At 45.1% G+C, this 16,038-nt stretch overlaps 1 protein-coding gene across 1 annotated transcript in view; it reads right to left on the bottom strand.

Annotated features, from left to right (window-relative positions):
* Positions 1-14,517, bottom strand: part of ZYG11B (zyg-11 family member B, cell cycle regulator) — a 104,432-nt gene extending 89,915 nt beyond the window's left edge. Inside the window, exon 1 of the mRNA XM_003891896.5 lies at positions 14,292-14,517. Coding sequence (XP_003891945.3) covers positions 14,292-14,321 — 30 coding nt within the window. The 5' untranslated portion in view covers positions 14,322-14,517. The remainder of the gene's footprint in view (positions 1-14,291) is intronic.
* Between the last annotated feature and the right edge of the window lie 1,521 nt (positions 14,518-16,038).

The raw sequence follows: 16,038 nt of genomic DNA, 5'->3' as shown, positions 1-16,038 counted from the left end.
TTCAGGTCAGTGGCCACTGAGCAGATCACAGGAATTGTCAATTCAAAGGATACTTTAGCATTATTTTCCTGTTACGGTAACCTGGAGTTTTGAAACATAATATGGTAAACAGAGAAGTGGGTTAATAATGGAAAGAACACTGGGCTTACACAGTCAGTCCTGGTTCTGCTACTTACTAGCTGTGTGACCTTAGGAAAATCAATTAACTTCTCAGTTTCCTTATCTGAAAAATTGAAGCTAAACCTCTGACTATCCCACAAAATGGTAATGAGGAATAAATGGGATGTCCATGAAAATACCTTTAAAACAAGGGCCAGGAGCAGTGGCTCATGCCTGTAACACCAGCACGTTGGGAGGCTGAGGCAGGCAGATCACTTGACGTCAGGAGTTCAAGACCAGCCCGGCCAACATGGTGAAACCACATCTCTACTAAAAATAAAAAAATTAGCCAGGCATGGTGGTGGGCACCTGGGAGGCTGAGGCAGGAGAATCACTTGAACCTGGGAGGCAGAGGTGGTAGTGAACCAAGATCGTGCTACTGCACTCCAGCCAGAGCTTCAGAGCCAGACTCTCTCAAAAAAAAAAAAAAAAAAAAAAAAAAGGCCGGGCACGGTGGCTCAAGCCTGTAATCCCAGCACTTTGGGAGGCTGAGACGGGCGGATCACGAGGTCAGGAGATCGAGACCATCCTGGCTAACACGGTGAAACCCCGTCTCTACTAAAAAATACAAAAAACTAGCCAGATGCGGTGGCGGGCGCCTGTAGTCCCAACTACTTGGGAGGCTGAGGCAGGAGAATGGTGTGAACCCGGGAGGTGGAGCTTGCAGTGAGCTGAGATCTGGCCATTGCACTCCAGCCTGGGCGGCAGAGCAAGACTCCATCTCAAAAAAAAAAAAAAAAAAAAAATTAAAATAAATAAATAAAACAAAGCACTTTGGAAATTTAACTTAATTGAAATAAAAGGTCTCTGGTGTGAAAAGGTGGGTAATACATTCAGAGAGGTTAGAGCTCAACTTTACACAAAATGTAAGCCTATAAAAGCAGTTTGCCCAGATCCCATAGTACTATAGCTAATAAAATGTATCTACTCTACTATAGTACTCGCCTTTAACTTGCTAGAATCTTACTACCTTTTCTTTAAGAGATGGAAGAATCACACAGAGGATTAATATAACCTTTTCATTTTACAAATTAAAAAATGGAGGCACAGAAAGTTAAAATGACTTGAGAAAGTTTACAGGGTCGGCTGAGCACTGTAGCTCGGGCTCACGCCTGTAATTCCAGGACTTTGGGAGGCTGAGGCAGGCAGATCATCTGAGGTCAAGAGTTCAAGACCCACTTGGCCAACGGTGAAACCCTGTCTCTACTAAAAATACAAAAATTAGCCAGGTGTGGTGGTGGATAACTGTAATTCCAGCTACTCGGGGGGCTGAGGCAGGAGAATCTCTTGACCCCGGGAGGCAGAGGTGGCAGTGAGCCAATATCGCGTCACTACACTCCAGCCTGGGTGATACAGTGAGACACTGTCTCAAAAAAAAAAAAAAAAAAAGGTTACAGGGCCTATGAAATGAAAATTACAAATGTTATATCACCAAGAATATTACAGCTTTTAAAAAAAAAAAAAAGTCCTGGCCGGGCACAGTGGCTCACACCTGTAATCCCAGTACTTTGGGAGGCCGAGGTGGGCAGATCACCTGAGGTCGGGAGTTTGAGACCAACATGGAGAAACCCCGTCTCTACTAAAAATACAAAATTAGCCGGGTGTGGTGGCGCATGCCTGTAATCCCAGCTACTCAGGAGGCTGAGGCAGGAGAATCACTCGAACTTGGGAGGTGAGGTTGCAGGGAGGCAGTGGTTGCGGTGAGCCAAGATCACACCATTGCACTCCAGCCTTGACAACAAGAGCAAAACTCCATCTCAAAAAAAAAAGTCCTTAGAAAAGAAAAATATGACATTGAATAGGCATTCAGACACTGGAAAGCTAAGAAAAACATTTATACAAACGAGAACTGAAGATAACAAAACAGAAAAACAAAAGATCTTTATATAAAGCTATTAAGGCTGGGCGTGGTGGCTCATGCCTGTAATCTCAGCACTTTGGCCAAGGCGGGTGGATCACTTGAGGTCAGGAGTTGGAGACTAGCCTGGCCAACATGGTGAAACCCGGACTCTACTAAAAAAGTACAAAAATTAGCTGGCATGGTGTCATGCACCTGTAATCCCAGCCACTTAGGAGACTGAGACAGGAGAATCGCTTGAACCTGGGAGGCAGAGGCTGCAATGAGCCAAGATGCCACCACTGTACTCCAGCCTGGGCAACAGAGTGAAGACCTGTCTCAAAAAAATAAAAACAAACAAAAAGTCAATAAAAGTTTTTAAAAGAGGCCGGGCGCGGTGGCTCAAGCCTGTAATCCCAGCACTTTGGGAGGCCGAGACGGGCGGATCACGAGGTCAGGAGATCGAGACCATCCTGGCTAACACGGTGAAACCCCGTCTCTACTAAAAAAATACAAAAAACTAGCCGGGCGAGGTGGTGGGTGCCTGTAGTCCCAGCTGCTTGGGAGGCTGAGGCAGGAGAATGGCGGGAACCCGGGAGGCGGAGCTTGCAGTGAGCTGAGATCCGGCCACAGCACTCCAGCCTGGGCGACAGAGCGAGACTCCGTCTCAAAAAAAAAAAAAAAAAAAAAGTTTTTAAAAGAATTAACCACCCCTCTAGATTTAGCAGTAACTGATTATTTACTATCTGAGTTTAAACATTCTACTCTCTGGAAGGACACCTCTACAAATTATACAGACAAGTGACTTTCAAGTGTTTATACAAAGGGATACTGCTTCACAATTCATTTCAAAATCATGAGGCTTTCTTCCCAGCTCTTCCTGTTAAATCCTTGTGGACAGAACATTTATCCTAGGTCAAAAGTGCCATTTAGGCTAGTAAAAGAAACTACCTGTTCTAACATTTCTTACCTATCCGACCTCTTTTCCCCTCAGGGGACCTGTACAGAGTGTTCAATTTTTTTCATCTATCACAACATCTCAGTTAACATCACCTTATGCAATTCTCTATCAAACACACACTGAACAAATATTGTATTACTCAGTATTGTTTTGTTTTTTTGAGACAGAGTTTTGCTCTTGTTGCCCAGGCTGGAGTGCAATGGCACAATCTCGGCTCACTGCAACCTCCGTCTCCTGGGTTCAAGCAATTCTCTTGCCTCAGCCTCCCAAATAGCTGGGATTACAGGCGTGCCACCATGCACAGCTAATTTTTGTATTTTCAGTAGACATGGGATCCCACCATGTTAGCCAGGCTGGTCTCGAACTCCTGACCTCAGGTGATCCGCCCACCTCGGCCTCCCAAAGTGCTGGGATTACAGTCATAAGCCACCGCAGCCGGCCAATATTGTTCAGTTCAATACTGGTAAGTACTTACTACATGTCAAGCACTATGCTAAGTGCTTATGACATGAAACTGTAAAAACACAGCACTGTCCTGCCCTCAAAGAGCTCACAATCTGGAGACACAGCCAGCCTCATTAACAAATAATAATACCACAGAAAACAACTGCTATAACCAGGGCACACACAATGTAGTGTGTGTGCCCTGGTTGCAGAGCTTGCAGTGAGCCGAGAACTGCTATAACCAGGGCACACACAATGTAGTGTGTGTGCCCTGGAGGCAGAGCTTGCAGTGAGCCCAGATCGCGCCACTGCACTCCAGCCTGGGCGACAGAGCGAGACTCCGTCTCAAAAAAAAAAAAAAAAAAAAGAAATAAGGCTAAAATAGTAAAAAAGATCAGATCATAAAGGTCCTAGTATACTATATAAAACACTTTCAGGCCAGGCGCAGTGGCTCACACCTATAATCCCAGCACTCTGGGAGGCCAAAGGGGGCAGATCACTTGAGGACAGGTGTTCAAGACCAGCCTGGCCAACATGGCAAAACCCCGTCTCTACTAAAAAATACAAAAATTAGCCAGGCATGGTGGCTCACACCTGTAATCCCAGCACTTTGGGAGGCTGAGGTGGCGGATAACCTGAGGTCAGTTCGAGACCAGCCTGGCCAACATGGTGAAACCTTGTCTCTACTAAAAATACAAAAATTAGCTGCGCATGGTGGCATGTGCCTGTAGTCCCAGCTACTCAGGAGGCTGAGGCAGGAGAATTGCTTGAACCCAGGAGATGGAGGTTGCAGTGAGCCGAGATGGTGCCACTGCACTCCAGCCTGGGTGACAGAGCGAGAATCCACCTCAAAAAAAAAAAAAAAAAAGCTGGGCGTGGTAGCACACATCTGTGATACCAGTTACTCAGGGGGCTGAGGTGGGAGAATCACTTGATCCCGGGAGGTAGAGGTTCTAGTGAGCTGAGATCACGCCACTGCACTTCAGTCTAGGTAACAGAGCGAAACTCCATCTCAAACAAACGAACAAACAAATAAATAAAACACTTTCATTCAACAACTATTCGCTGAGTCCCTACTAAGTGCTAGACATCACCAAGTACACAGGATATGTATCTCTGCAGATTCACTGCTATCTATAAGAATGGCTGTTAGCTGAGTTGTGCAGTACAATCTGTATAGAACAACAGCCCTGTAAGACCACTGTAAACTAGAGGGCCGAAACTGCAGGCTCCACAAGGGTCTTAAGGAGTTCACAAATTCACATGCATATCAAGTACACTCTGTACACAATAATATCTTGATATTTTTAATGCATAATAGATGTTAGGTTTAACAGAGTATCATTTTAAAATATTACTGAATTCCTACCGGACCTGCTTTTTGGTTTTATCCCCCCACAATTAATGTATTCTGGAAGTATGTTACTGTCCTGGCTCTCAAGGTTTTCAGTGTTAAAAAGGTATCTTCACAAGGTCTATTGTCTCAGACAACAGGGAGAAATTTAAAAATTCTGAGTAGGAAGACCAAGGCAGGCAGATCACTTGAGGTCAGGAATTCGAGACCAGCCTGATCAACACGGTGAAACCCCATCTCTACTAAAAATACAAAAATTAGCCAGGCGTGGCGGTGGGCGCCTGTAGTTTCAGCAATTCAGAAGGCTAAAGCAGGAGAATCACTTGAACCCAGGAGGCGGAGGTTGCAGTGAGCCGAGATTGCGCCACTGCAATCCAGCCTGGGTGACAGAGAGAGATTCCGTCTCAAAATAAAGAAAATTCTGAGTAGGAAGAGTGGCACGCCCCCAGTGTTCTTTTCTCATTCCACCCTTGCCTAGTTACTACAGAATTTATTTTTCTTTCATTTATGAGCCTGGAAAATCTTAATCACGATTACTTCGCGTGAGAATAGTACTTGTAGCATTAAGTTTGTCAAAGAAATACTTAAGTGCTGAAGACATATTCTTCTTCAAAGTGCTTTATAAAAGTGACCTGGACCAGGCACGGTGGCTCACGCCTGTAATCCCAACATTTTGAGAGGCCAAGGCGGGCGGATCACTTGAGGTCACAAGTTCAAGACCAGCCTGACCAACACGGAGAAACCCCATCTCTACCAAAAATACAAAAATTAGCTGGGCATGGTGGTGCATGCCTGTAATCCCAGCTACTCGGGAGGCTGAGGCAGGAAAATCGCTTGAATCCGAGAGGCAAAGGTTGCGCTGAGCCCAGATTGCACCACTGCACTCCAGCCTGGGCAACAAGAGCGAAACTCCGTCTCAAAATAAAAGAAAAAGAACAAGAAAATTGGTCAGTGTGTGTGTACAATTTTGTAGTTCTTGAACCCATACTGCCAAATCACTCTTTTTTTTTTTGAGCCAGAGTTTCACTCTTGTTGCCCAGGTTGGAGTGCAATGGCGCGATGTCGGCTCACTGCAACCTCCGCCTCCCAGGTTCAAGTGATTCTCCTGCCTCAGGCTTCTCAGTAGCCGGTATCACAGGCATACACTACCACGCCCGGCTAATTTTTTTTGGTTTTTTTTTTTTTGAGATGGCGACAGATTGAGACTCTTTATTTATTTTATTTTTTTTATTTATTTATTTATTTATTTTTTGAGACGGAGTCTCCCTCTGTTGCCCAGGCTGGAGTGCAGTGGCCGGATCTCAGCTCACTGCAAGCTCCACCTCCCGGCTTCACGCCATTCTCCTGCCTCAGCCTCCCGAGTAGCTGGGACTGCAGGCGCCCGCCACCTCGCCCGGCTAGTTTTTTGTATTTTTTAGTAGAGACGGGGTTTCACCGTGTTAGCCAGGATGGTCTCGATCTCCTGACCTCGTGATCCGCCTGTCTCGGCCTCCCAAAGTGCTGGGATTACAGGCTTGAGCCACCGCGCCCGGCCGAGACTCTTCAAAAAAAAAAACCTTTTATTCCATTGTTAATAATGACTATTTCTATCACTTACTAAATATACTTTAAGAGCTAGTTCTAGGACCTATGAAAAAAGCAGTGTTTTAGCCGGCATTTCCCAATTCATCTACAGGCTCACATCATTACATTCAATATTGATGTCTGCCGGGCTCATGGCTTGATATCCCAGCACTTTGAGGGGCTGAGGCAGGGGGATCACTTGAGCCCACAGTTTGAAACCAGCCTGGGCAACATAAACTAGACCCTACCTCTACAAAAACAAAAAAAATTAGCTAGGCATGCTGGCGTATGCCCGTGGTCCTAGCAATTCAGGAGCCTGAGGCAAGAGATCATCTAAGCCCAGGAGTTCATGATTATAGTGAGCTATGATTATGCCACTGTACTCCAGCCTGGGCCACAGAGCAAGACCCTGTCACTATGAAAAAACAAAAAATAAAAAAAAATTGATGTCTATTTCAATTTGTATATTTTTGAATATTTAATAATTATCTAAAATTTTCTCCTTTATAAAAATAGAATAGTTTGAGAGTATCCAAGAATTTATCTACTCAACATGTGTCAATTAGTGGGAATTAGGGGAATGGGTCATGATAACGTCATTCAATTGTTATAACTTAATCTGAACACTGAATACAGTAGCTTTTCTTCGTATAACGAACAGTTAAAGATAAGAAATATAAGTACATTGATGATAAAAGAGTAAATTAGTACATTTATCTGAGCATGATTCTTAAATGACACATCAAGATATCTCTGATGGACTGACTGACTGATTGACAGTGTCTTGCTCTGTTGCCCAGGCTGGAGTACAGCGGTGCGAATCCTGCTCACTGCAGCTTCAACCTCCTAGGCTCAAGCAATCCTCCCACCTCAGCATTCCGCGTAGCTGGGACCCCAAACGTGCCCTCATATTTTTATTCTGTGTAGAGACAGGGTCTCACTATATTGTCCAGGCTGGTCTCGAACTCCTGGGCTCAAGCAATCCACCTGCCTTTGTCTCCCACAGCGTTGGGATTACAGATGTGGATTACAGGCATGAGCCACCATGCCCAGCCTTACAAAAACTATACAAAAAATACACTCTTGGAAGTCATTAAGCATGACCTCTACAACAAACACATCTAATAAAAAAGAATAAAAACTAACATTCTATTTAAGAGATATTACTATTATTTTGAAATCAAGGGAACCTATAAAAGGTCTGATATACAAATTTTACCACAGAGTAAAATTTGATAAAAACTTTCTCAGTAACTTAATTTTACATAGAGAAATTCAATGCAAGATACTCTGAAAATGACTAGAATGATGATCCTACAGAGAACTAGCTGAGCCTTGTTTGTAAATTTTACTGAAATAGGAAATAATTCTGTCTTTGTATACAATTGCATCCATGCATGAGCTTTATCTAAGGAAAATAATCTCTTATGTTGAATTATTATATTACTTTTTTTTTTTTTTTTTTTGAGACAGAGTTTCGCTCTTTTTGCCCAGGCTGGAGTGCTATGGCTTGATCTCGGCTCACCGCAACCTCCGCCCTGCCGGGTTCAAGTGATTCTCCTGCCTCAGCCCCTGGAGTAGCTGGGATTACAGGCGCCCGTCACCACACTCGGCTAGTTTTTGTATTTTGAGTAGAGACACGGTTTCATCATGTTCGCCAGGAAGGTCTCAATCTCTTGACCTTGTGATCCATCTGCCTCGGCCTCCCAAAGTGCTAGGATTACAGGCGTGAGCCATCATATCCAGCCAAATTATTTAGAATTTTAGTCAGCTAATAAATTATAGGTCTAATAGTAGGGGGAGATACAGAATGCCACTAGTGTTGATGTTTAATCTCTGTATACAATAATTTTTTTTTAAGCAAGAAGGAAATTTAGTAACATTTCCTTCCTATTGTAGGACATTTCTCCACTTGTGCTTCTGAATGACTCTGATTCAAACTGGCATGAGACTGCTCAGACTTATGGTTCAAAAGTATAAGGTTGGAAGGGATTTCTATTTATTTATTAATTCCCCCACACACATCCTTTTTCAAGTTTCAAGAACACATTTACTGATATTAATAATAACTTCCATCTTTTTAGTTCAAAATGTCACTGTCATAAGAAAAAAATAGGCTAGGCATGGTGGCTCCAGCCTGTAATCCCAGGACTTTGGGAGGCCAAAGTGGGCAGATCACATGAGCCCAGGAGTTTGAGAGCAGCCTGGGCAACATGGTGAAACCCCATCTCTACAAAAATACAAAAATTAGCCTGGCGTGGTACTGCATGCCCATAGTCCCAGCTGCTTAAGTTGGATGAGGTGGGAGGATGGCTTGGGCCTGGGAGGCTGTAACCACAGCAAGCCGTGGTTACACCACTGAACTCCAGCCTGGGTGACAGGGTGAGATCCTCTCTCAAAAATAAATAAATAAATAAATAAATAAATAAAAGCTATTAGTGTTGCTGCTTAACCATTCCATCTAAAATAGCTGCCCCCTCACACATACACAATATCACTTTATATCTTACCCTGGCTTATTTTTTCTTAGTATTTATTATATAACTATTGTCATTATACATTTATAATTTATTTATTGCATATCCCTTCCCTGTACCCCAAGTCTTTTTTTTTTTTTTTTTGAGATGGAGTCTCGCTCTGTTGCCCAGGCTGGATGGCAATGGCTCGATCTCGGCTCACTGCAAGCTCCGCCTCCCGGGTTCACGCCATTCTCCTGCCTCAGCCTCCCGAGTAGCTGGGACTACAGGCGCCCGCAACCACGCCCGGCTAATTTTTTGTATTTTTAGTAGAGACGGGGTTTCACTGTGGTCTCGATCTCCTGACCTTGTGATCCGCCCGCCTCGGCCTCCCAAAGTGCTGGGATTACAGGCTTGAGCCACCGCGCCCGGCCGACCCAAGTCTTTTTTTAACCTCTGTAATCACAGTGCCTAGAACATCACCTAGCCCTTAGAAGCTGGTCAAAAATCATCTCTTTATCAATGATTTTTACATTCTGGACAGGGAAAGAGACTCTAATTAAATAATTATAGTAAGAAATATAAAATTACAGTTGTTATATATCCTATGAAAAAGTACTACATAATAAAGAAGGGAGTGACCTAGGTTTTTTGGATAGGGTTTCCCTGAGTTCCCTGAATTGAGAACTCCAGGGTATGTTAGAGTTAGGCAGGCAACAGAGAGTTATCACCACAGGTCATTTGCATATGCTGCTCCTTCTATCTGGACTTTTTTTTTTTTTTTTTTTTTGAGACGGAGTCTCACTCTGTTGCCCAAGCTGGAGCGCAGTGGCACAATCTCCGCTCACACTGTAGCTTCCACCTCTCGGGTTCAAGCAATTCTCCTGCCTCAGCCTCCCGAGTAGCTGGGATTACAGGCGCCCGCCACCATGCCCAGCTTATTTTTGCATTTTTAGTGGAGACGGGGTTTCTCCATATTAGTCAGGCTGGTCTCGAACTCCTGACCTCAGGTGATCCACCCGCCTCGGCCTCCCAAAGTGCTGGGATTACAGGCATGAACCACTGCACCCGGCCTATCTCGACTATTCTTTACATAACTCCTATAATTTAATCCCTCAGTTCTCTACTTGAAAGTAAGACCTCTGCAAAGTCACTCCTAACTATTCCATTATTCCACCAACTTCTCTTTTCTTTTTTTAAATTTTAATGAGGTCTCACTCTGTTGCCCAGGCTGGCGTGCAGTGGCATGATCATAACTCAATGCAGCCTCGAACTGCTGGGCTCAAGTGAGCCTCCCACCTCAGGCTCTAGAGCAGATGGTACTACAGGCATACACCACCATGCCCAGCTATCAACTTGTCCTTTTTCAGCAAACTCAAGATATATTAAAACTCTTCACATTTAAAATTACTCTATACAGGCTGATGCGGTGGCTTGTGCCTGTAATCCTAGCACTTTGGGAAGCCAAAGTGGGAAGATCACTGGAGGCCAGGAGTTTGAGATCAGCCTGACCAACACAAGGAGATCTCTTCTTTACACAAAAATAAAAAATCAGCTGCATATAACAGAGCACACTTGAAATCCTAGCTTTACTTGGGAGGCTGAGCTGGAAGGACTGCTTGAGCCTAGGGTTTTGAGGCTGCAGTGAGCCATAATCATGCCACTGCACTCCAGTGTAGGCAGCAGAGCAAGACCCTATCTCAAAGTAAGTAAGCAAGCAAATAAATAAATAAATAAATAAAATTGCTCTATATACATAAGATGAAAAATGCCAGAGGTCACATCTATTTTACTATCTGTGATTTCCCCAATGTCAACAACACTCCAAAAACATTGTTAAGATTAATTAAAAGTAAGGACTATGTCTTAGACCAGTAGTTCTCAAATTGCGGTTCACAGACCAGCAGCATCAGCATTACATGGGTGTCGACAGAAATGCAAACTTTCATAGTGGTTCATGTCTATAATTCCAGCACTCTCGGAGGCTGAGGCGGGAGGATCATTGGAGCCCAGGAGTTCGAGGCCAGCCTAGGCAACATGGCGAAACCCCACCTCTACAAAAAATATAAAAATTAGCCCGGTGTGATGGTGGGCACCTGTGGTCCCAGCTACGTGGGAGACTGAGGTGAGAGGATCGCTTGAGCCTGGGAAGTCAAGGCTGCAGTGAGCTGCGATCATGCCACTGCACTCCAGCTTAGGGACAGAGCAAGACCCTGCCTCAAAAAAAAGAACTGCAAACACTCAGGCCCTGCCCTCAGTTCACGGCAACCTCTGCCTCCCGGGTTCAAGTGATTCTCCTACCTCAGCCTCCCGAGTAGCTGGGATTACAGGCATATGCCACCACACTCAGCTAATTTTTGTATTTTTAGTAGACACGAGGTTTTGCCATGTTGGCCAGGCTGGTCTCGAACTCCTGACCTCAGGTGATCTGCCTGCCTTGGCCTCCCAAAGTGCTGGAATTATAGGTGTGAGCCATCACGCCCAATCAAGAATTCATCTTAAACATCTCAACTATTCAAATGCAACCTAATTAACATTTAACAAATGGCCGGGTGCGACAGCCTGGGCGACAGAGCGAGACTCCATTTAAAAAAAAATAATAATAACAAATATAAAATACAAAGCTTTATAATAACCATTCATTCAACTGTATTTATTATCTACGAAAAATACTGCACTAGGAAAAGTAGCCTCTACTGATAATTCCTAGCTCAAAATAAGCTAATATTTTGTCTTCTCCTCACGTCTCCCATACATACACTGTTACTCTGTGTGTACATGTTTTAACCATCAAGGAAAAATCAAGTTAATTAGATGCAAAGTTTAAAACATAATCATGCCTAATGTCTGCTGTGGTCTGAATGTTTCTGTCTCCCTAAATTCATATGTTGGAATCCTAATTCCCAAGGTAATGGTATGAGGAGGTGGGGCCTTTGGGAGGTGATTACATCACCAGTGTAGTGCCCACATGAATGGGATTAGTGCCCTTACAAAAGAGGCCCCAGAGAGCCACCTGGCCCCTGCCACCACGTGTGAAAACAGTGAAAAGGTGACTCAGGAACAGCCCTCACGAAACACCAAATCTGCCGGGGAACTGATTTTGGACTTCTCAGCTTTCCGAACTCTGAGAAATAAATTTCTGTTGTTGACAAGCTACCTAGTTTATGGTATTTTGTTACAGTAGATTGAATGGGCTAAGACAATATCTTGCTTGCCTCATTTCCTACTACACATCTTCATTCTTGCATCCTTCCATGCTATATAATGGTAATACTACCTCCTACAATGCATCCTAATTCCTTCTTACTTTCTTTCTTTAAAAAAAAAAAAATCCCTGTGAGGGCATCCTTTCTACTTGCTACTCATATTCATGAGGCATTCTTCCCCTTCCCAAAATGATCTATAAAAACCCTATTCAACTTTCAGGCCCAGCTAAAAGGACACTTTTGAATCCTAAATACCTCAAGCGGAGTACATAACTCCTCCCTCTCATACATTCATTCTCAATGGAAGGGCCCACACTTTCAAAAATCTAGCAATGTGATGTCTTAGGTAGGATGGCTCTTTATTCTGAAAAGTATATCATCATACCTCACTCAATATCATTTTTGCACCAAAATTAAGATTCTCTGCCCAGGCGTGATGGCTCATGCCTGTAATTCTAGCACTTTGGGAGGCCAAGGTGGGAGGATGGCTTAAATCCAGGAGGTCAAGACCAGACTGGGCAACACAGCGAGACTCCATTTCTACAAAAAGTTTTACAAATTAGTGGGGCATGGTAGTCCGTGCCTGTGGTACCAGCTACTTGTGAGGCTAAGGTGAGAAGATTGCTTGAGCCCAGGAGTTCAAGGCTGCAAAGAGCCATGATTGTGCCACTGCACTCCAGCCTAGGCCACAGAGCAAGATCATCTCCAAACAACGACTCTCAGACTCACTCTTTCTGTGTAATCCACTAGCTACCTCAAATTTCAATTTAAGTTTATACTAGTCAGGTGGGAAATGAGACCATAAAGTGAATCATTCAAGCACCTAGCTGGCCTGGGCACTTGGAATAATAAGTAAGGCACGGTTGCTACCTAGAACTTACATTCCACAGGGAGAAACAGGTTAGCATACAATAACAGTGTGTGAAAGTGAAGGAGACAGACACAGGGAAATGACAGACTAAAAATGCAGGAGCGAGTTAGGGAAAATTCATAGATTAAATAATTTAATAGTACATCACTTTTCTAAAAAACAGATGGAGGGAAAAAAAGAAACTGACTAACCTCCTAGGGGAACATAATTATCAGGACTTAGTTGTGCCTTATTCCTCCCAGAGACCAAAATTTAGCTTGTTGCATATGTTGGAGCAATGTTTTCAATAAATGTACAGCAAACCACTTATAACCCAACTCAATGAAAAAATCCAACTGAAGCCTCAACCTATTTTCAAACAGAAAGAAAATTTGCAAATATAAGGTTCTCCCAACTAAAGGCAGACAGAGCAAAACAAATGAACTCTTTAGAAGGTTTAAAGAGACAGTCACAACCTGCCAAGCTGATTGTCAGTCTTCAAATGCCCTTGGTCTCTGCCTCTAAATGAAAACAAATCATTTAAGTAATAATAGTCAAGTCTGTAAACAAGTATTTTTAAATTTCTCCAACTGTACCTCCACATTAAAAGATGCTCAAAAAAAAAAAGAAAGAAACTCAAAACATTTTTTAGCTATTTCTGTCAAAAGACTAGATCTCTCCTGAGGTCACAGTATGCATGCTGGCCCTCACTTCATTGCTCTGTAACACACCACCACTCCGGTTTTGCAATGACACTAGTTAATAGGCTTCCAGGATCTCTTCAATGCCTCCAAAAACGAAAAGGAAGAAGCAAGCCTACAAATCCCTATCTGCCCGACCTACAGCTCCCGGGAAGCAACAGTCCTCAAATTGTTACTGCTTAGACCCCTGAAGCCCGTAGAAGGAAATGGGGACAGCTGCGAAAGCGAACCGAGCGAGGACATCCGATAAGGGAAGAGGAAACGTGGATGGGAGACGACGAAGGGGAGAAGGAACACGGAGAGGAGGGGGCAGTGGAGATAAAATGGTGAAGAGGGGTGAGAAGAGCAAGGAAGAGCAGCGAAAAATAGGGAGGAAAGGGGGGGAAGTAAAATTCACATAAGGGAAAAAAAGGCAAAATGATAAGAGAAGAAAGGAGGGAAGGGTTAGGGTTAAAGGACAAGGAGTGGGCGACAAAAGGAATGCGAAAAAGGCTGTCACTGGGAGTGATAAAAAGGATGTCATCGGGGAGAAGGGAGATTCAGTGGATGTCACCTAAAGGGGTTCACCCCAGCAGGTGAATGGGGGAGCACGGGCAAGGAGGAGCTGGACACCGAGGGGGCGGTAACGAGGGAAAGAGGTAAAGGCAGGGAGCCCGAGGGGACACCAGAGACAAGGAGGGGCAAGCCCGCAGGGGCTAGCGCGGCGGGCGGGGGCTAGGGTGGCGGGCGGCTGCGGCTAGGGCAGGCCTTGCTCCCTCACCATGGCTGCGCCGGCCTGGTCCTCGGGCATGCAGCCTCCGTCCTGGGTGCGGCGGCGGGCCGGACCGGAGCCCGCCCCCAGGCTGAGCCGGCGCGGAGGCTCCAGGAGGCTCCGGCGAGCGGCCGCTCCGGGCTTGGCCCAGGCCTCGGCCTCCTTCCCTTAAGCTAGAAGAGTAGCAGCAGCAGCCGCAGCCGCAGCCGCAGCCGCAGCCCGAACCCGAGCGCAGACTCCGCCCCCGCGAGGACCCGCCCGGGCGCGCGAGCCCGCGCTTGGCCCCGCCTCCGCTCTCAATGCGCAGACTCAGCCGAGGGCTCCCGCCCCCCCAGCCCGACCTGTAGTTTCTCCCCCTCCCAGACCCTTAAAGGAGCAACACACCCCCAAATCCTAGCCTCCCTTCAAAATATGAAGAGCTTTAGATATTACATTATGACAAGAGATTAGAGCACCGCTCGCTTAGGTCGCCTATAGACCCCTCTGTCACTCATCATCATTCTTTAAGATTTGGGCTTCTGGTTCACTGTCATTCATTACTACTATTGCAAAATTCTTGGTGATTTCAAAATTCGCTTAATTCTTCCAATCCTCTGGCCTCTCAGATTCTTCTCTGGGGATCATTCTTGGCTCAGCCTCTCACTCTCATGCTCATACGAATAATTGTAACTTCTCTACAATCTTAATTTTAATCCTCTAACTCCCATCGCAACCTTCTTCCTTTCTTTTTTTCTTTTTCTTTCTTTTTTTTTTTTTTTTTTGAGATGGAGTTTCGCTCTTGTTGCCCAGGGTGGAGTGCAGTGGTGCGATCTCGGCTCACTGCAACCTCCACCTCCCGGGTTCAAGTGATTCTCCTGCCTCAGCCTCCCGAGTAGCTGGGATTACAAACACCCGGCACCAAGCCTGGCTAATTTTTGTATTTTTAATAGAGGCGGGGTTTCACCATGTTGGCCAGGCTGGTCTCGAACTCCCGACCTCAGGTGATCCACCTGCCTCGGACTTCCAAAGTGCTGGGATTACAGGTGTGAGCCGCTGTGCCCGGCCACAACCTTCTTCCTTTCTAGCTCACTCCCTCTGATAATACTCCAACTCCAAAAACTTCAACTCCAAGACCCTAAATCCATTGATCCAACTACCTTTTCGCTATTCCTCCCCACACTAGCCTCATGTACTGACTTTCTTCCTGAAACAGCTTAGATTTTATTGTCCATCATGAAATGGAATCTAATAGAATCTAAGCTGTTTTGGTACCTGAGGTACATGAAGTCGATTTCTTCAGTATTACCTTCATTTCTCTAGTCGTTTTCTGCTTTCTTTGTACTGACGGAACTCCAGCAATGGAGTGGGTGGAGAAAAAGCCAAAAGTGGTTGACTGACTCCCCATAAATTTGAGATCATTATTGTCAAGGGGCCATAATGCATGGCTACCCTACCACATTTCTCCAGTTTCACACACTCTCCCACCTTGCTACATAACTATTTCTTTTTTTTTTTTTTTTTTTTTTGAGACGGAGTGTCGCTCTGTCGCCCAGGCTGGAGTGCAGTGGCCGCATCTCAGCTCACTGCAAGCTCCGCCTCCCGGGTCTACGCCATTCTCCTGCCTCAGCCTCCCGAGTAGCTGGGACTACAGGCGCCCGCCACCTCACCCGGCTAGTTTTTTGTGTTTTTTAGTAGAGACGGGGTTTCACCGTATTAGCCAGGCTGGTCTCGATCTCCTGACCTTGTGATCCGCCCGTCTCAGCCTCCCAAAGTGCTG

The sequence above is a fragment of the Papio anubis genome, chromosome 1, assembly GCF_008728515.1.
Source record: "Papio anubis isolate 15944 chromosome 1, Panubis1.0, whole genome shotgun sequence".
Taxonomy (NCBI): domain Eukaryota; kingdom Metazoa; phylum Chordata; class Mammalia; order Primates; family Cercopithecidae; genus Papio; species Papio anubis.
The sequence above is the reverse complement of the archived record's forward strand: the minus strand, read 5'-3'. Positions and strand labels throughout refer to the sequence as shown.